Here is a 14,523-nt window from a genome sequence, read left to right as displayed (position 1 = left end):
GAAGACATTACGTAAAGATTGTTACTCCTCACGCATGTAAAGGATGTAAGAAACAAATAAAGACAATATCTCAACATCCATCCTATCATGTCCCCTTTGACTCTTATTTTTCAATAAGGTCGTCTTTTCCCTCCAACCCATACTTAACCCTGCTTTGCTAAAACCTATGTTTCTTAAATATATTTAATAAAGTAGTATCTACCATATCCCTGGGCAGAGAATTCCACAGAATCCTTCCCACCACTGAGAACATCTTCAAGAAGCAGTGCCTCAAGAAGGTGGCATCTATTGTTACCAACTGGGACACGTTTATGTTACTACCATCAGTGAGGAGGTACAGGAGCCTGGTAACCCAAACCCAACGTTTAAAGAACAGCTTTTCTCCTCTATAGTCACTTTCCTAAGAGGTCCATTAACATTACCTCACTATGCCTCTTTTGAACTATTTATTTTTGTAACTTATCATAACTTTTAATTTCTTATTTTGTACTGCTGCCAGAAAGCCACAAATTGCACTGGACAACAAAGATTTTGCTCTCTGAATGCTTTTGGGTGTATATTGTGGATTTTGGGCTGCTGATCATGGAAAATTACCATGAAATTTCCCTATCACGCACTGACTTTTGGAATCACTTATATTTGGAATCACAATGCAAGCTGAGAAGTTTTCTATTACGTCATGCCTTGATATGTTTTGGGATACCAGCATGACCTACAACAATGGCATTTCTTAAAATTGATTCTGCAGTATTAATCCTGAAAGCTGTGCTGCTACAGAATGGCAATGTCCAACAATATCAATTGGCTCTGCAGTACACATGAAAGAAAAACCACCAAAATTTGGTAGTCTTGTTGAAAGATATATAGTACAACAACTACAATTGGAACACTTTGGTGATCTCAAAGTAGTAGCACTGCTACTAGGAATGCAGCTCGTATACATTTACGAATCGGTCAGCTATGCTAAAGAATCTCATTACATTAAAATGGATTGACCACTCCGTAAGCAGTTGGTTCCAGGACAGAAAAGTGTGACACATAAGCCACTTGTAGACCTAAAGTTATTTTTTCCTTCCTCTTCATTTAAAACTGGGGCCTATGAAAAATTTTGTGAAATTAATGAACAAGGAAAATGAAGGATTTCAATATTTGAGACAGATGCTTCCCAGAACACCTGATGTCAAGATTAAGGAAGGCATTTTTATTGGTCCACAAATCAAACAGGTCATCAATGAACAGGCAATTTGAAGAACTTCTAGTAGGACAGGAGAAAATAGCATGAAAGGCATTGAAGAATGTTGTTGAAAATTTTCTTGGCCATTACAGAGAACCAAACTAAGTGCAGCCAGTTGACAACATGCTTCAAGCATACAAAACCATGAAGTGCAACATGTTACCAAAGATTCATTTTCTGCATTCCCATTTAGACTTCTTCCCTGCAAATCTTGTTGCTGTCAGTGACTAGCATAGGGAAAGGTCTTAGTAAGATATAGCAGTCAGGAAGAAATGCATCAGGGCAACTGGAGTCCATCAATGCTGGCTAATTATTGTTGCTTTTATTATTGGTGAGAAGCTTCAGACACCAAGTATAATCATCAACCATCTTGAGCTTAGTTGAACTATTGCAAAGCATCAGCCCCGTTAGGCAACTGAAAGCTTCATATTCAATAAATTAATCTGTGTTCAGTTAAGTAGTCTACCATAACCACAAAAAAGTACTGAGGAACTTACATTATTGAAAAAAATTGTTGTCCAGTGTTGTCAGTGAATATAAAGCTGAATGATTCAGTTTAACAGCTATTTTTCCGATAATTTCACCAATACATCAATATCCTTCTTCACCCAAGATTACCTTCCACAGTCTAATCTGTGTCTTTCATGAATTTAGTAGTCTACCTCTCACATCCTGATCCAAATTACTCACTAATATCACAAACTGGAAGAGTCCTAGCACTGATCGTAGTGGGATACCACTAGTCACAGATATTGAATCATGAAGAACAACCCTTACAATCATCATGTATTCTAATGTAAGCCAATTTTGGACCAATTTTGCCAATTTATGCTGGAACTTGTGGGCCTAATCCTTTTTGAATGAGTCTCTGATGAAGGACCTTAGTGAAGTGCATGAAAATCACATCTATTGCTCTGCCCTCATTTCCTACCTTTTATTCAGAGTAACTGTTAATGCAGCATCTTCTCATGACAAAGATGTATTAGCTGTCCAATTAATCCCTGCTCATCCCAGTGATAATTCCCCCTCAATATTTTTCAAGAACTTTCTTCCACTAATGGAAGCTCACAGGTGTATTATTAGCGCGTTTTTTCCCCTACAGCTTTTCTTAAAAGAGGTTGGGACCACAGTTATTGTACTCTAGATATCTCGGACCTCATGTATATCTAGTGAATATTTAAAAATCTCACCCAGAGGCCCAGCAAATCTCTTCCCTTGCCTCTTGCATCAGACTATGATAAATACCATCCGGATTATTCAAAGATGATCTATCAACCACTGAGCGCACTAAGGCACCAAGTACCTCAGAATTAGACTCAGAATCAGCTTTATTATCACTAAGCTACAAAATGTGTGTGTGTTCAGGCTCCCGAATCTCCTCTCTGATGATAGTAATGAGAAGAGGGCACATCCTGAGTGATAAAGGTGCCACTTGATGGATGTTACTTTTTGAGGAATCACCTTTTGAAAATGCCTTTGATAGTGGGGAGGCTCATACCCACAATGGAGTTGGCTGAGTCTATATCCCTCTACAACTCCTTCCGACCCAGTGCAATGGTGCCTCCATACCGCACAGTGATGCAACCAGTTAGAACGCTCTCCAAATCTCCAAGATACCAGATCTCCTCAAAGTCCTAATGAAGTATAACCACTGACACGCCTTCTTCAAGACTGCAACAATTACATTAGGCCCAGAATTGATCCTCTGAGATGCTGAGGCTCTGGAACTTGAAGCTGCTCAACCTTTTCTCTGTTGACCTTTCAAGGAAGACTCAGGTTTGTTCTCCTGACTTCCCCTTCCTGAGTGTACAATCAATTCTTTGGTCTTACTGAGAAACTAGACATTCACCTGTCCTTTCAGTGATTTCTCCAACTACAAAAACAGTGAATGTTTTTTTCATTGGTATTCACAAAGGAAACTAAGTACATCACCTTCTGGATTCATATACAGAATGACCTTTGTCCTTTTTTTATTATTTACTTGAGCCCATTATCCCTACTGCGGCAGAGGCTTCTGACAGCTGCTCACCAGAGTTCTCTGTACTGGGTCAGTCTTTCAAGTTGTTTGCAAGGTGTACCCCATCTTCAAAGGTCCTTCCTTTCCCAGGGAGCTTCTGTTAACATTTCTGTAGCTCTGGGTTTTTGTGCAGGGTTGCTAGTCCAAATGCCCAACCTTCATCTTTTCACAGCCAAACTTGAGATCATCCATGGCGGAATTCATTGCCCTTAATGAGCCCTACTGTTTCCTGGTTTCTCTTTTACCTAGCAAATCTAGCAACAAGGAGGAACCTGTTACTACTGCCTGTCTTCCTTATATGTCCACAGTTTCTGGAAGGGTCACCAGGATCCTGAAGAAATACCTGATAAATACCATCCACAAACCCATAACTCAAATCACAGCTTACTTGGGTCAAAGAATATCTGGGGCTCAGGACGGCTGATGGACAGACAATGGGGGTTAAGTATAGCTACCACCAGACTAGATCTGCCTAGGCATCATCCCTGATGAAGATGGCGGAGTTTGTCATCAAAATGTCGGTTAAAATTGGCTCCTGGAACTGGGTGGAAGCCTAAGAGTTTGTGTGTCAGGAAAGCACTTAATCATTTTTCATTCCTGTTAACGTCCACCATGCAACATGCCCTTTTCCCCCTTCTGAGTGTATCTCTGTTAAGTTATCTACATGAAAGTAGAAATTGTTTCACATATGAAATTGAGACTAGCAATGGAAGATTAAGAATATTTCCGTCTAGAAGAGTAGCCAGACCACGTAAAATAATATGCAGGACTGTTTATTTTGTTGAATATTTAAAACTAATAACAATAGTTAAATACTTTCGGCTGCAATTCACATTGTGCACATTGTCACCATTAGGAAGTCTCATGACCCACACCTGGACAATTGCCGTTCATGGCCATCCCATCCACATACTTATTCAAATTTCTCTTAAATGTTGAAATTGAACTCATAGTGATCATTTCTGCTGGCACTTCGTTCCATACTCTTATCATCCTCTGAATTAAGACGTTCCCTTCAAGCTTCCCTTAAATATTTCACCTTTTGCCTTAACCTATAACCTCTAGTTCTAGTCTCACCTAACCTCAGTGATAAAAACCTGCCTGCATTTAACCTATCTGTACCCCACATAATTTTATGTACCTCTACCTAATCTCCTGCACTCCAGGAAATAAAGCTCTAATCTTTTCAACCTTTCCTTATAACTAAGGTCCCCAAGTTCTGGCAACATCCTTGTAAATTTTCTCTGTACTCTTTGAACCTTATTGACATCTTTCCTGCAGGTAGGTGACAACAACTGCAGACAATACTCCAAATTAGGCCTTACCAACATCTTATACAACTTCAACATAACATCCCATCTTCTGTACTCAGAACATTGATTTATGAAAGCCATTGTGCCAAAGGTTCTATTTACATTCCTATCTACCTGTGATAGCACTTTCAATTAATTATGTAAGTGCATTCCCAGATCCCTCTGTTCTATCACATTCACCAGTGCCTTACTACTCACTGTAGAAGTCCTAACATTATTTGTCCTCCCAAAGTGCAACACCTCACACTTGTCTTCATTAAACTCCACCTTCTTATTCTGGTATCTTACCCCTTCCTTTCCAGTTCTGAAGTTATAATCACTGTCTCCAAAATACACTCCCACAACAAAAAGTAATCATAATTCTGTCTCCTTTACAATAGCATTGGAGAGAGATAGGAACAGACAAGTTAGAAAAGCACTTAATTGGAGTAAGGGGAATTTTGAGGCTATCAGGCAGGAAACTGGAGGCTTAAATTGGAAACAGATGTTCTCAGGGAAAAGTATGGAAGAAATGCGGCAAATATTCAGGGGATATTTGTGTAGAGTTCTGTATAGGTACGTTCCAATAAGACAGAGAAGTTATGGTAGGGTACAGGAACCGTGGTGTACAAAGGCTGTAATAAATTTAGTCAAGAAGAAAAGCTTACAAAAGGTTCAGAGAGCTAGGTAATGTTAGAGATCTAGAAGAGTATAAAGCTAACAGGAAGGAGCTTAAGAAGGAAATTAGGAGAGCCAGAAGGGGCCATGAGAAGGCCTTGGTGGGCAGGATTAAGGAAAACCCCAAGGCATTCTACAAGTATGTGAAGAGCAAGAGGGTAAGACGTGAAAGGATAAGATCTATCAAGTGTGACAGTGGGAAAGTGTGTATGGAACTGGAGAAAATAGCAGCAGCACTTAATGAATACTTTACTTCAGTATTCACTATGGAAAAGGATCTTAATGATTGTAGTGATGACTTGCAGCAGACTGAAAAGCTTAAGCATGTAGATAGGTTAAATGAAGAAAGAGGATATGCTGGGGCTTTTGGAAAGCATCAAGTTGGATAAGTTGCCAGGCCCAGATGGGATGTACCCCAAGCTATTGTGGGAGGCAAGGGAGGAGATTGCTGAGCCTCTGGCGATGACCTTTGCATCATCAATGGGGACGGGGAGGTTCCCAAAGATTGCAGGGCTGCGGATGTTGTTCCTTTATTCAAGAAAAGGAGTAGAGATAGCCTAGGAAATTATAGACCAGTGAGTCTTACCTCAGTGGTTGGTAAGTTGATGGAGAAGATCCTGGAGGCAGGATTTATGAACATATGGAGAGGTATAATATGATAAGGAGTAGTCAGCATGGCTTTGTCAAGGACAGGTTGTGCCTTATGAGCCTGATTGAATTTTTGAGGAGGTGACTAAATACATTGATGAAGGAAGAGCAGTAGATGCAGTGTATATGAATTTCAGCAAGGCATTTGATAAGGTACCCATGCAAGGCTTATTGAGAAAGTAAGGAGGCATGGGATCCAAGGTGACATTGCTTTGTGGATCCAGAATTGGCTTGCCCACAGAAGGCAAAGAGTGGTTGTAGACAGATCATATTCTGCATGGAGGTTGGTGACCAGTGGTATGCCTCAGGGATATGTTCTGGGACCCTTACTCTTTGTGATTTTTATAAATAAACTAGATGAAGAAATGGAGGGTTAGTAAGTTTGCTGATGACACAAAGGCTGGAGGTGTTGTGGATAGTGTGGAGGGTTGTCAAAGTTTACAGCAGGACATTGATTCTGTGATTAAGAAGGCATACGGTGTATTGGCCTTCATCAATCATGGAGTTGAATTTAGGAGCCGAGAGGTAATGTTGTAGCTATTTAGGACCCTGGTCAATAAAGGATGTTGCCTGTATTGGGAAGCATGCCTTATGAGAATAGATTGAGTGAACTCGGCCTTTCCTCCTTGGAGCAGCGAAGGATGAAAGGTAACCTGATAGAGGTGTACAAGATGATGAGAGGCATTGATCCTGTGGATATTCAGAGGCTTTTTCCCAGGGCTGAAATGGTTGCCACAAGAGGACACAGGTTTAAGATGCTGGGGAGTAGGTACAGAGGAGATGTTAGGGGTAAGTTTTTTAACTCAGAGTGGTGAGTGGGTGGCTGCCGGCATCGTTGGTGGAGGTAGATATGATAGGGTCTTTTAAGAGACTTTTGGATAGGTACATGAAGCTGAGAAAAATTGAGGGCTATAGGCAAGCCTAGTAATTTCTAAGGTAGGGACTTGTTCGGCACAACTTTGTGGGCCGAAAGGCCTGTATTGTGCTGCAGTTTTTCTGTTTCTAAGGACTTTTGCCAGGAGTACCATCAATCTGTTCATTTCCATTGAGGCGGTCTGACTTGCTGAGTTCCTCCAGCCTTTTATGTGTGTTGCTTCAATTTCCATCTGCTATTTTTCAGCCCATTTTTCCAGTTAGTCCAAATACCATTGCAAACATTGATAGCCTTCCTCACTGTCCACTACACCCACAATCTTAATGTCACGCACAAATATGCTGATCCAGTTTACCTCACTATCATCCAGATTGCCTATATAGTTGACAAACAGCAATGGACCTAGCATCAAACTCTGTCAGAAGTCACTGGTCTCCAGTCAGAGGCAACCATCTACTACTACTTTCTAGCTTCTCCCATGAAGCCAACATTGAATCCAGTTTGCTACCTCATCCTGAATGTCGAGTGACTTAATATTCTTCACCAACCTCTCAAGTGAGACCCTGTCAAAGGCCTTGCTAAATTCCATGTAGACAACATCCACTGACTAACTTTCATTAACGTTCCTAGTAACCTCCTCGGATAACTCTAAAAGATTACTAGTCATTACATACCAGTGCACAAAACTATGTTGACTATCTAATCCGGCCCTGTCTATCAAAATACTTAGATATCTCATCCTTAAAATACCCTTCAATAATTTATCCACAACTGATGACTGTCTCATTGGTCTATGATTTCCTGGCTTATTCTTAGAGTCTTTCTTAAACAAAGTAAAAACATTAGCTATCCTCCAATCCTCTGGCACCTCACCTGTGACTAAGGATGTTTTAAATAACTCTGCTAGGGCCCTTGCAGTTTTTACACTAGCCTCCCACATGGTCCAAGGGAGCACCTTGTCAGGTCCTGGGAATTTATTCCCCTGCACATCCGAAATAAATTAAGGAAACTGAAAAGCAAGAGCTATATGGGAAATTGAAAACATGGACATGTTATGATCCATAACCAGAAAAGCAAATATTTATCTAACTATTGGTCCTTACCTTAACATATTCTATTGTAAGAAGATCATCTTCTTTGTTGTCCAATGTGGTGATAATATAAATGGGTTTATTGTCAGAATCTGGAAGGCATTTTTAAATAAGGTTATAATGGATCACCAATACATTTTTTACAAAGCAGTTACATTTCTCCAGCAGCTACAACTAAGTTCTCCCAAAATGTATCTTCAATTTTTCACTAGTATGTTTTTAAAAACCTGATATTTGTTCCATTTGTATGTCTCCAAGTTTGGCTCCCCGTAAACAAAGAAAACTCAGGGTTGCTTTCACCACCTTGATGCCTTAGTCTACCATACCTTCAAACTTTAATAAGCTTCAACCCACACACTCACTCACATTAAAAACTGCTAATTCATTTTCAAAATGTTCAACTGATTCCCAATGACCCAGCAATTAGAATGCAATTCCAGGAGTCTTCAGAGGCTGCCCCTCAGGATTAAAGATAATTTGCATGCATTGAAGTCCAGTGAGTCATGGGATGACTGATGAGAACAGTACAAGAACCCTCGCAGGAGTTGCTTATTGGAATTGGTGGGCCAGTAGTGAGGTGATGCACTTGTTTTCCTATTTTTACTCAGCACTTTATTCCCAATATGGATCCATTTTGTTTTTATATACTACTTTGAACACTCCTCTTCCATCTGCATTGTGAGAGATTTCCAAGAGCCAATAGAAATGTTGCAGGAAAATCTTGAAATGTTTACCTTCATATGGTTGGTAATATCTATCCATAATAGAGGTCAGATCAGAATAGTGTGTTTTAAGAATCTCGTTAAACGCAGCCTAATGTTTGCACCAAGTATCAGAATATAACACAATGAACAGACGCAAGGCTAATATTCGTTCTCACCAAAATACTAACTCCACATCAATAATCAGAAACATACATCCACTGGTGCATGTACATTTCACAACATGTCAGTGATAGCAAACTGGATTATGATTCAGTTGTTTACAAACGACTATGATGTACACAATGCATACCGTTGATGGAGTTGAGGGCGTCATGAGTGAAACGTGCATGCAGTTTGCAAAGTGTGTCTGTTTAATTCCTCATGGCAATGATAAGCATGTCAACATTCTTCTGAACACTCCCCTTAATAACTCCATGTACTCAGAACAGCCATAGTCTTAATCCAGCAGCAGTGTCCACCCACAACCCACATACAGAGCATAGTCAAGTTGACAACACTATCTGAATGAAATACCGACTAGGCATCAACTTTGAAACTGTCTCTGAGAGGACTGAATTGCATATATTGAGAAACCTGGCACTGCTGAAATGCAGTCAAGATAGAGAGACAAAAGGTTAGTGCATCAGTTCCCTTACAGTACATTGATTTGTCCCATGTTCCAAAGTACAGTGAAAAACTATTTTGCATGACATTCCATACAAATCATTCATTGCAACAGTACATTGTAGTACATGGAAAAGCAGTACCTGATTGCAAAATAAAATGTTGGAGCTACAGTAATGGTGCAATGCAGACTGATAATTAGATGCCAGGTCATGGTTAGATAGATTGTGAGGTCAAGAGTTAATCTTATCATACTACAGAATCACTTCACAGTCTTATAACTGTTATAGTACCTGCCCTTGAATCTGGTGATATGTGCTTTCAGGCTTTTGTGTCAAGGGGGATAATAAAGACCACAGCAACATACATAAAATGCTGGAGACACTCAGCAAATCAGACAGCATCTGTGCAAATTAATAAACAGTCAACATTTTGAGTGAAGTCTGTTCTTCAGGAGTGGAAAGGAAGGGGGAAGACACCAGAATAAAAAAAGATGGTGGGGGAGGGGAAGGAGGATAGTGAGAAGTGATATGTTGGTAGGAAAGATAAAAAATGGAGAGGAGTGTGGACCACAGGAGAAAAGGAAGGCTGAGAGAATCCAAGAGGAGATGGCAGGCAGGTGAGAAGAGGAAAGAGGTCAGTCTGAAGAATGGGGGGTATGGGGGGTGCGGAAGAGATGCAGAGGGCTTGGAGTAGTAGGGAAAGATACAAGGAACTTCATCACCGCTGAGGCAGCGGGGAGATGGGGTGAGCACAGAAGTTTGGACAGTATAAATATATACATTCCAAAAGCTTGGCACACTTTCTAGCCTGGCTGACTTCCTTTAGGATACGTTATAAAGCATGAGGGAGTCTATCTATAATCTCTTGCAGGGTTTTCTGCTATTTTTCCTAGTTGGGAAGTATTGTACATCTCAATACCTAGCTTTCACCAATCCTAGCACCAGTAGTTCAGACATCAGCTTTCCACTTCCATTGAACCTGAGGGTGCAAATATCCTTGTGAGCAAGTTTGTTCGAGCTGTGGAGGAGGGTATAAATTAATTTGGTAAGAGGATATGAACCAAAATGATAGAGCTGTGGATGGGACAGTTAACATACAACTAGAAGCAATATGTAGCAAGACTGTCAAGAACAGCAGATAATCACAGCAAAATTTTACAGTCAGTGGTAATGTATCGAAAGGACAGGCAAATAGGCAGAGGGGGTGGGGAGGCTCTGTTTGTAAAAAATGAAATGAAATCCTAAGAAAGAGGTGACATAGGTAAGAAGGAGGTGACACAAGATGTAGAATATTTGTACATGGAGTTAAGAAACTGTAAGGGGAAAAAGATCCTGATGGAAGTTATATACAGGCCTCTGAACAGCATCCAGAATGTGGGCTACAAATTACAGTGGGAGATAGAAAAGGAATGTAGAAAGGAGTGTAAAAAGGGCAATGTTGCAATAGTCACAGAAGATTTCAATATATAGTACAGGTAGATTGGAAAAATCACGTTAGTACTATATCCCAAGAGAATTTCAAGAATGTTTACTAGATGGCTTTCTTAAGAGCATCTTGTGGTTCCGCCCACTATGGGAAAGCTACTCCAGATTTGGTGTTGTATAATAAACCAGATTTGATTAGGAAGCTTAAGGTAAAGAAACCCTTAGGAGTCAGGAATCATAATATGATAGGACTCATCTTGCAACTTGAGAAGCAGGAAAAATTGAATGTGTCAGTATTACAAAGGAGCAAAGGGAATTAGAGAGGCATGAGAGAGGAGCTAGCCAACGTTGATTGGATGGGTACACCAACAAGATGACAGCAGAACAGTAATGGCTGGTGTTTCTGGGGGAATTTGGAAAGCTCAGGAAAGATACATCCCAAAGATGAAGAAGTTTTCTAAAAGGATGATGGCTGTCAAGGGAAGTCAAAGTCAGCATAAAAGGAAAAGAGAGGGGATATAATGGAGTAAAAATTAGTGGGAAGTGAGAGGATTGGGAAGCTTTAAAATGAAATATGAAGGTAAACTAGCCAATAATATCAAAGAGGTTACCAAAAAGATTTTATTCAGATATATGAAGAGTAAAAGAAGGAAAGAGTAGCCACTTGAAAACAATGCTGGAGAGGGAATAATGGGGGTCAAGGGAACTGAAGTGAATGAACTGAATAAGTATTTTGCATCAGTCTTCACTGTGGAAGACATGAGCAGTATGCTGGAAGATTGAGCATGTCGAGGGGTAGATGTAAGTGCAGTTGCTATTACTAAAGAGAAGGTGCTTGGGAAGTTGAAAAGTCGAAAGGTAGATAAGTCACCTGGACCAGATGGACTGTACTGCAGGGTTCTGAAAAAGGTAGCTGAATAGTTTATGGAGGCATTAGTAATGATTTTTCAAGAATCACTACATTCGGCAATGGTTCTTGTGCCATCTAAAATTGCAGAAGGTAGGGGACTGGAAAGATTTTAAAAACCAACTGAAGACAAGAAGAAAGGATTAATTATGAAGGTAAGCTAGTCAATAGTATAAAAGAGGATACAACAAAGATTTTTCAGATACATAAAAGACAGACAAGTGTGGATATTGTACTGCTCGAAATGTAGGAATGGAGAACAAAGAAATGGCTGACGAAAGTAAAAAGTATTGTGTGTCAATCTTCACTGTGAAAGACACAGCCAGAAATGCAAGTGTGTCAGGGGGCAGAAATGAATATCATTGCTATCACTAAGGAGAAGGTACTTGGAAAGCTCAGAAGTCTGAAGGTAGAGAAGTCATCTCAACCAGGTGAACTATACCCCATGGTTCTGAAAGAGGTAGCGGAAGAGATTGTGGAGGCATTTATAATGTTCTTTCAAGAATCACTAGATTCTGGAATAGCTCCAGAGGACTGGAATATTGCAAATATCACTCCACTCTTTAAGAAGGGAGGGAGGTAGAAGAAAGGAAATTATAGACCAATTAGCCTGACTTTACTGGTTGGAAAAATGGAGTCTATTATTAAGGATGAAGTTTCAGGGTATTTGGAGATACATGTTAAAATAGGCCAAAATCAGCATAGTTTTCTCAAGGGGAAATCTTGCCTAACATAACTGTTCGAGTTTTTTGAAGAAATAAGCAGATTAGGCAAAGGAGAATCAATGGATGTTGTGTACTTTAATTTTTTGAAAGGTCTTTGATCAGATGAGATGAGGTTACTTAAGACACAAAAGGTACTAGAATGGATAAAAGATCAGCTTACTGATAGGAAGCAAAGTGTGGGAATAAAGGTTTTTATTCTGGTTGCCTGCCGATAACTAGTGGTGTGACGCAGGGGTTGGTGTTGAGACTGCTTGCTTTCACTTTATACATCAATGATTTGGATGAAGGAATTGATGACTTTGTGGCCAAGTTTGTGAACAATGCAAAGGTAGGTGGAGGGGCAAGTAGCATCGATGAAGCAAGGTGTCTGCAGAAGGTCTTAATTAGATTGGGGGAATGGGCAAAGAAGTACAGATGGAATATAATGTAGGCAAATGCATGGTGGGAAGGTGTAACGGCATAGGCTATTTTCTAAGTGTGGATAAAATTCAAATACCAGAGGTGCAAAGGGACTTGGAAGCCCTTCTGCAGGACTCCATAAAGACTACCTTGCAGGTTGAGTCAGTGGTAAGAAAGGCAAAAATAGGACTGGAATACAGCAGCAAAGATGTAATCTCAGGCTTTAAAAGGCATTAGTCAGACCACACTTGGAATATTGTGAGCAGTGTTGGGCCACTTATTTAAGAAAGGATATGCTGTTATTGGAGAGGGTCCAAAAGAGGTTCACAAGAATGATCTCAGGAATGAAAATGTTAAGCTTTTTATTTCAATTAGTTTCTGGAGGTACAAAACATAAGTGCTGATGAGGAAGTTTTAAAATGAACCTTAGCGGACCACCTGCCTTTTAAAGCACAGCAAGATGGTAGAACTAAAAAAAAGTGCAGCATGATATTTTCTTTGCAAGAGGAGAGACGTGGTCAGGTTTTAAAAAAAGGCAGAAACAGACAAAATTCATGAGTTCATGAACAGTAAGTACTGGGCAAAAATAATATTAAAGTTTAAAAAAGCTGAGATGGCTGTCTACATTAGAAAGATAGAAACAGATAATGAACAAATAACTGGCTGATGAATAATGTACAAATTGAGTAGTATTTCAAAGTAAATGGAATAGGAAACAAGTGCTAGCTGTGCTGAGTGTAATTGATTGAAGAGCATATAGTTTGCAGACTGCTCCAATCAAACCAGCTGAAATGAGCCTTGCTGATATGTAAAAGTAATGTGGGAAATTAAACCATTGTTGATCGCAGAGGACGTTAGGATTCATGAGTGGAATCAAAAGGAAGGGGAGTCTACTTCAGCTAACATAGCTGAACCAAAGAAATTGTCTAAACATTGCCACTTCAGTAATGGGCTTAATAATGCAATGAGAGATCATCTAGTTTCTAGAAATTTACAAAGCATACAAAAATGGCTCTTAACTGAAGCACAACTCACATATAAAAGAGCAATTGAAATCCTTGTATCAATGGAAACAGCAGCCAGAGATGCAGGTGAGCTGCAGTCAGGAATGAAAGTGGGTGTAGACAAAACAGCAACATCTAAATGTAAACCTGCCTGGTCGCACAAATTGAGTTACTGTTACATCAGGGGCTCACATACACCAGACCAATGCAGGTTTAAAGGTGAACCTTGCAGAAAATACAACAAAGTAGAACACCAACAAAGAGCATGTTGGGCAGACAAAAATAGACAGACTACACGGAAGACAAAAAGATAAATAGTCAAGACGTGGTTTCAAAAAGAGCACTACGCTGAATGATGTTAATGAAAAATCTGATAATGATCAGTGACACAAGATAATCAATGTGAAAACTAGCAATAGACAACCAATATATCTTATGACAGAAGTGAACGGCAAATTAATTAAAATGGAATTAAACACTGGTTCCGTTGTTTCAATCATCCCACAAAATGGGCTTGATGGGCATTTCAAAGATGCCAAATTAAAGCCTGCAGATACCCAATGAAGAACTTATACTGGAGAAAAGATAACTCCTGTAGGAATGACATATGTAACAGTGAAATACAACAACCAAATGTGGCTTGTATGTGGTTAAAAGAAAAAACAGGAGGGCTAGTATTGTGGGGCAATGATTATCTGAGACAACAACATAATAGGAGATCATTCCACTGTGTGCATGCCACATCCCCGTAACAGCATCAACTGAAAGAGAATTAAGAAATGTTTTCGACAGTGCTACAGAGCATTCAAAGGTGCCATTGGATAACCCAAACATATCAAGGGTAAAATAATGTTAAAGCAAAATGCCACGTATAAGTTTTGCAAAGCCTGTCCTATTCC

The 14,523-nt window shown here is 39.8% G+C and overlaps 1 protein-coding gene across 3 annotated transcripts in view; it reads right to left on the bottom strand.

The window, feature by feature from the left end:
• Positions 1–14,523, bottom strand: part of vps13a (vacuolar protein sorting 13 homolog A) — a 361,176-nt gene that overhangs the window by 182,783 nt on the left and 163,870 nt on the right. For all 3 annotated transcript variants that reach the window (XR_009512162.1, XM_059969760.1, XM_059969759.1), the window contains exon 27: positions 7,847–7,926. Coding sequence is in view for 2 of the 3 variants with exons in the window: in XM_059969760.1 (XP_059825743.1) it covers positions 7,847–7,926 (80 nt within the window). In the remaining variant the exon portion in view is untranslated. The remainder of the gene's footprint in view (positions 1–7,846; positions 7,927–14,523) is intronic.

This window comes from Hypanus sabinus, chromosome 5, assembly GCF_030144855.1.
Source record: "Hypanus sabinus isolate sHypSab1 chromosome 5, sHypSab1.hap1, whole genome shotgun sequence".
NCBI lineage: Eukaryota > Metazoa > Chordata > Chondrichthyes > Myliobatiformes > Dasyatidae > Hypanus > Hypanus sabinus.
Note: the sequence above shows the minus strand (reverse complement) of the source record. Positions and strands in the feature narration are given on the sequence as shown.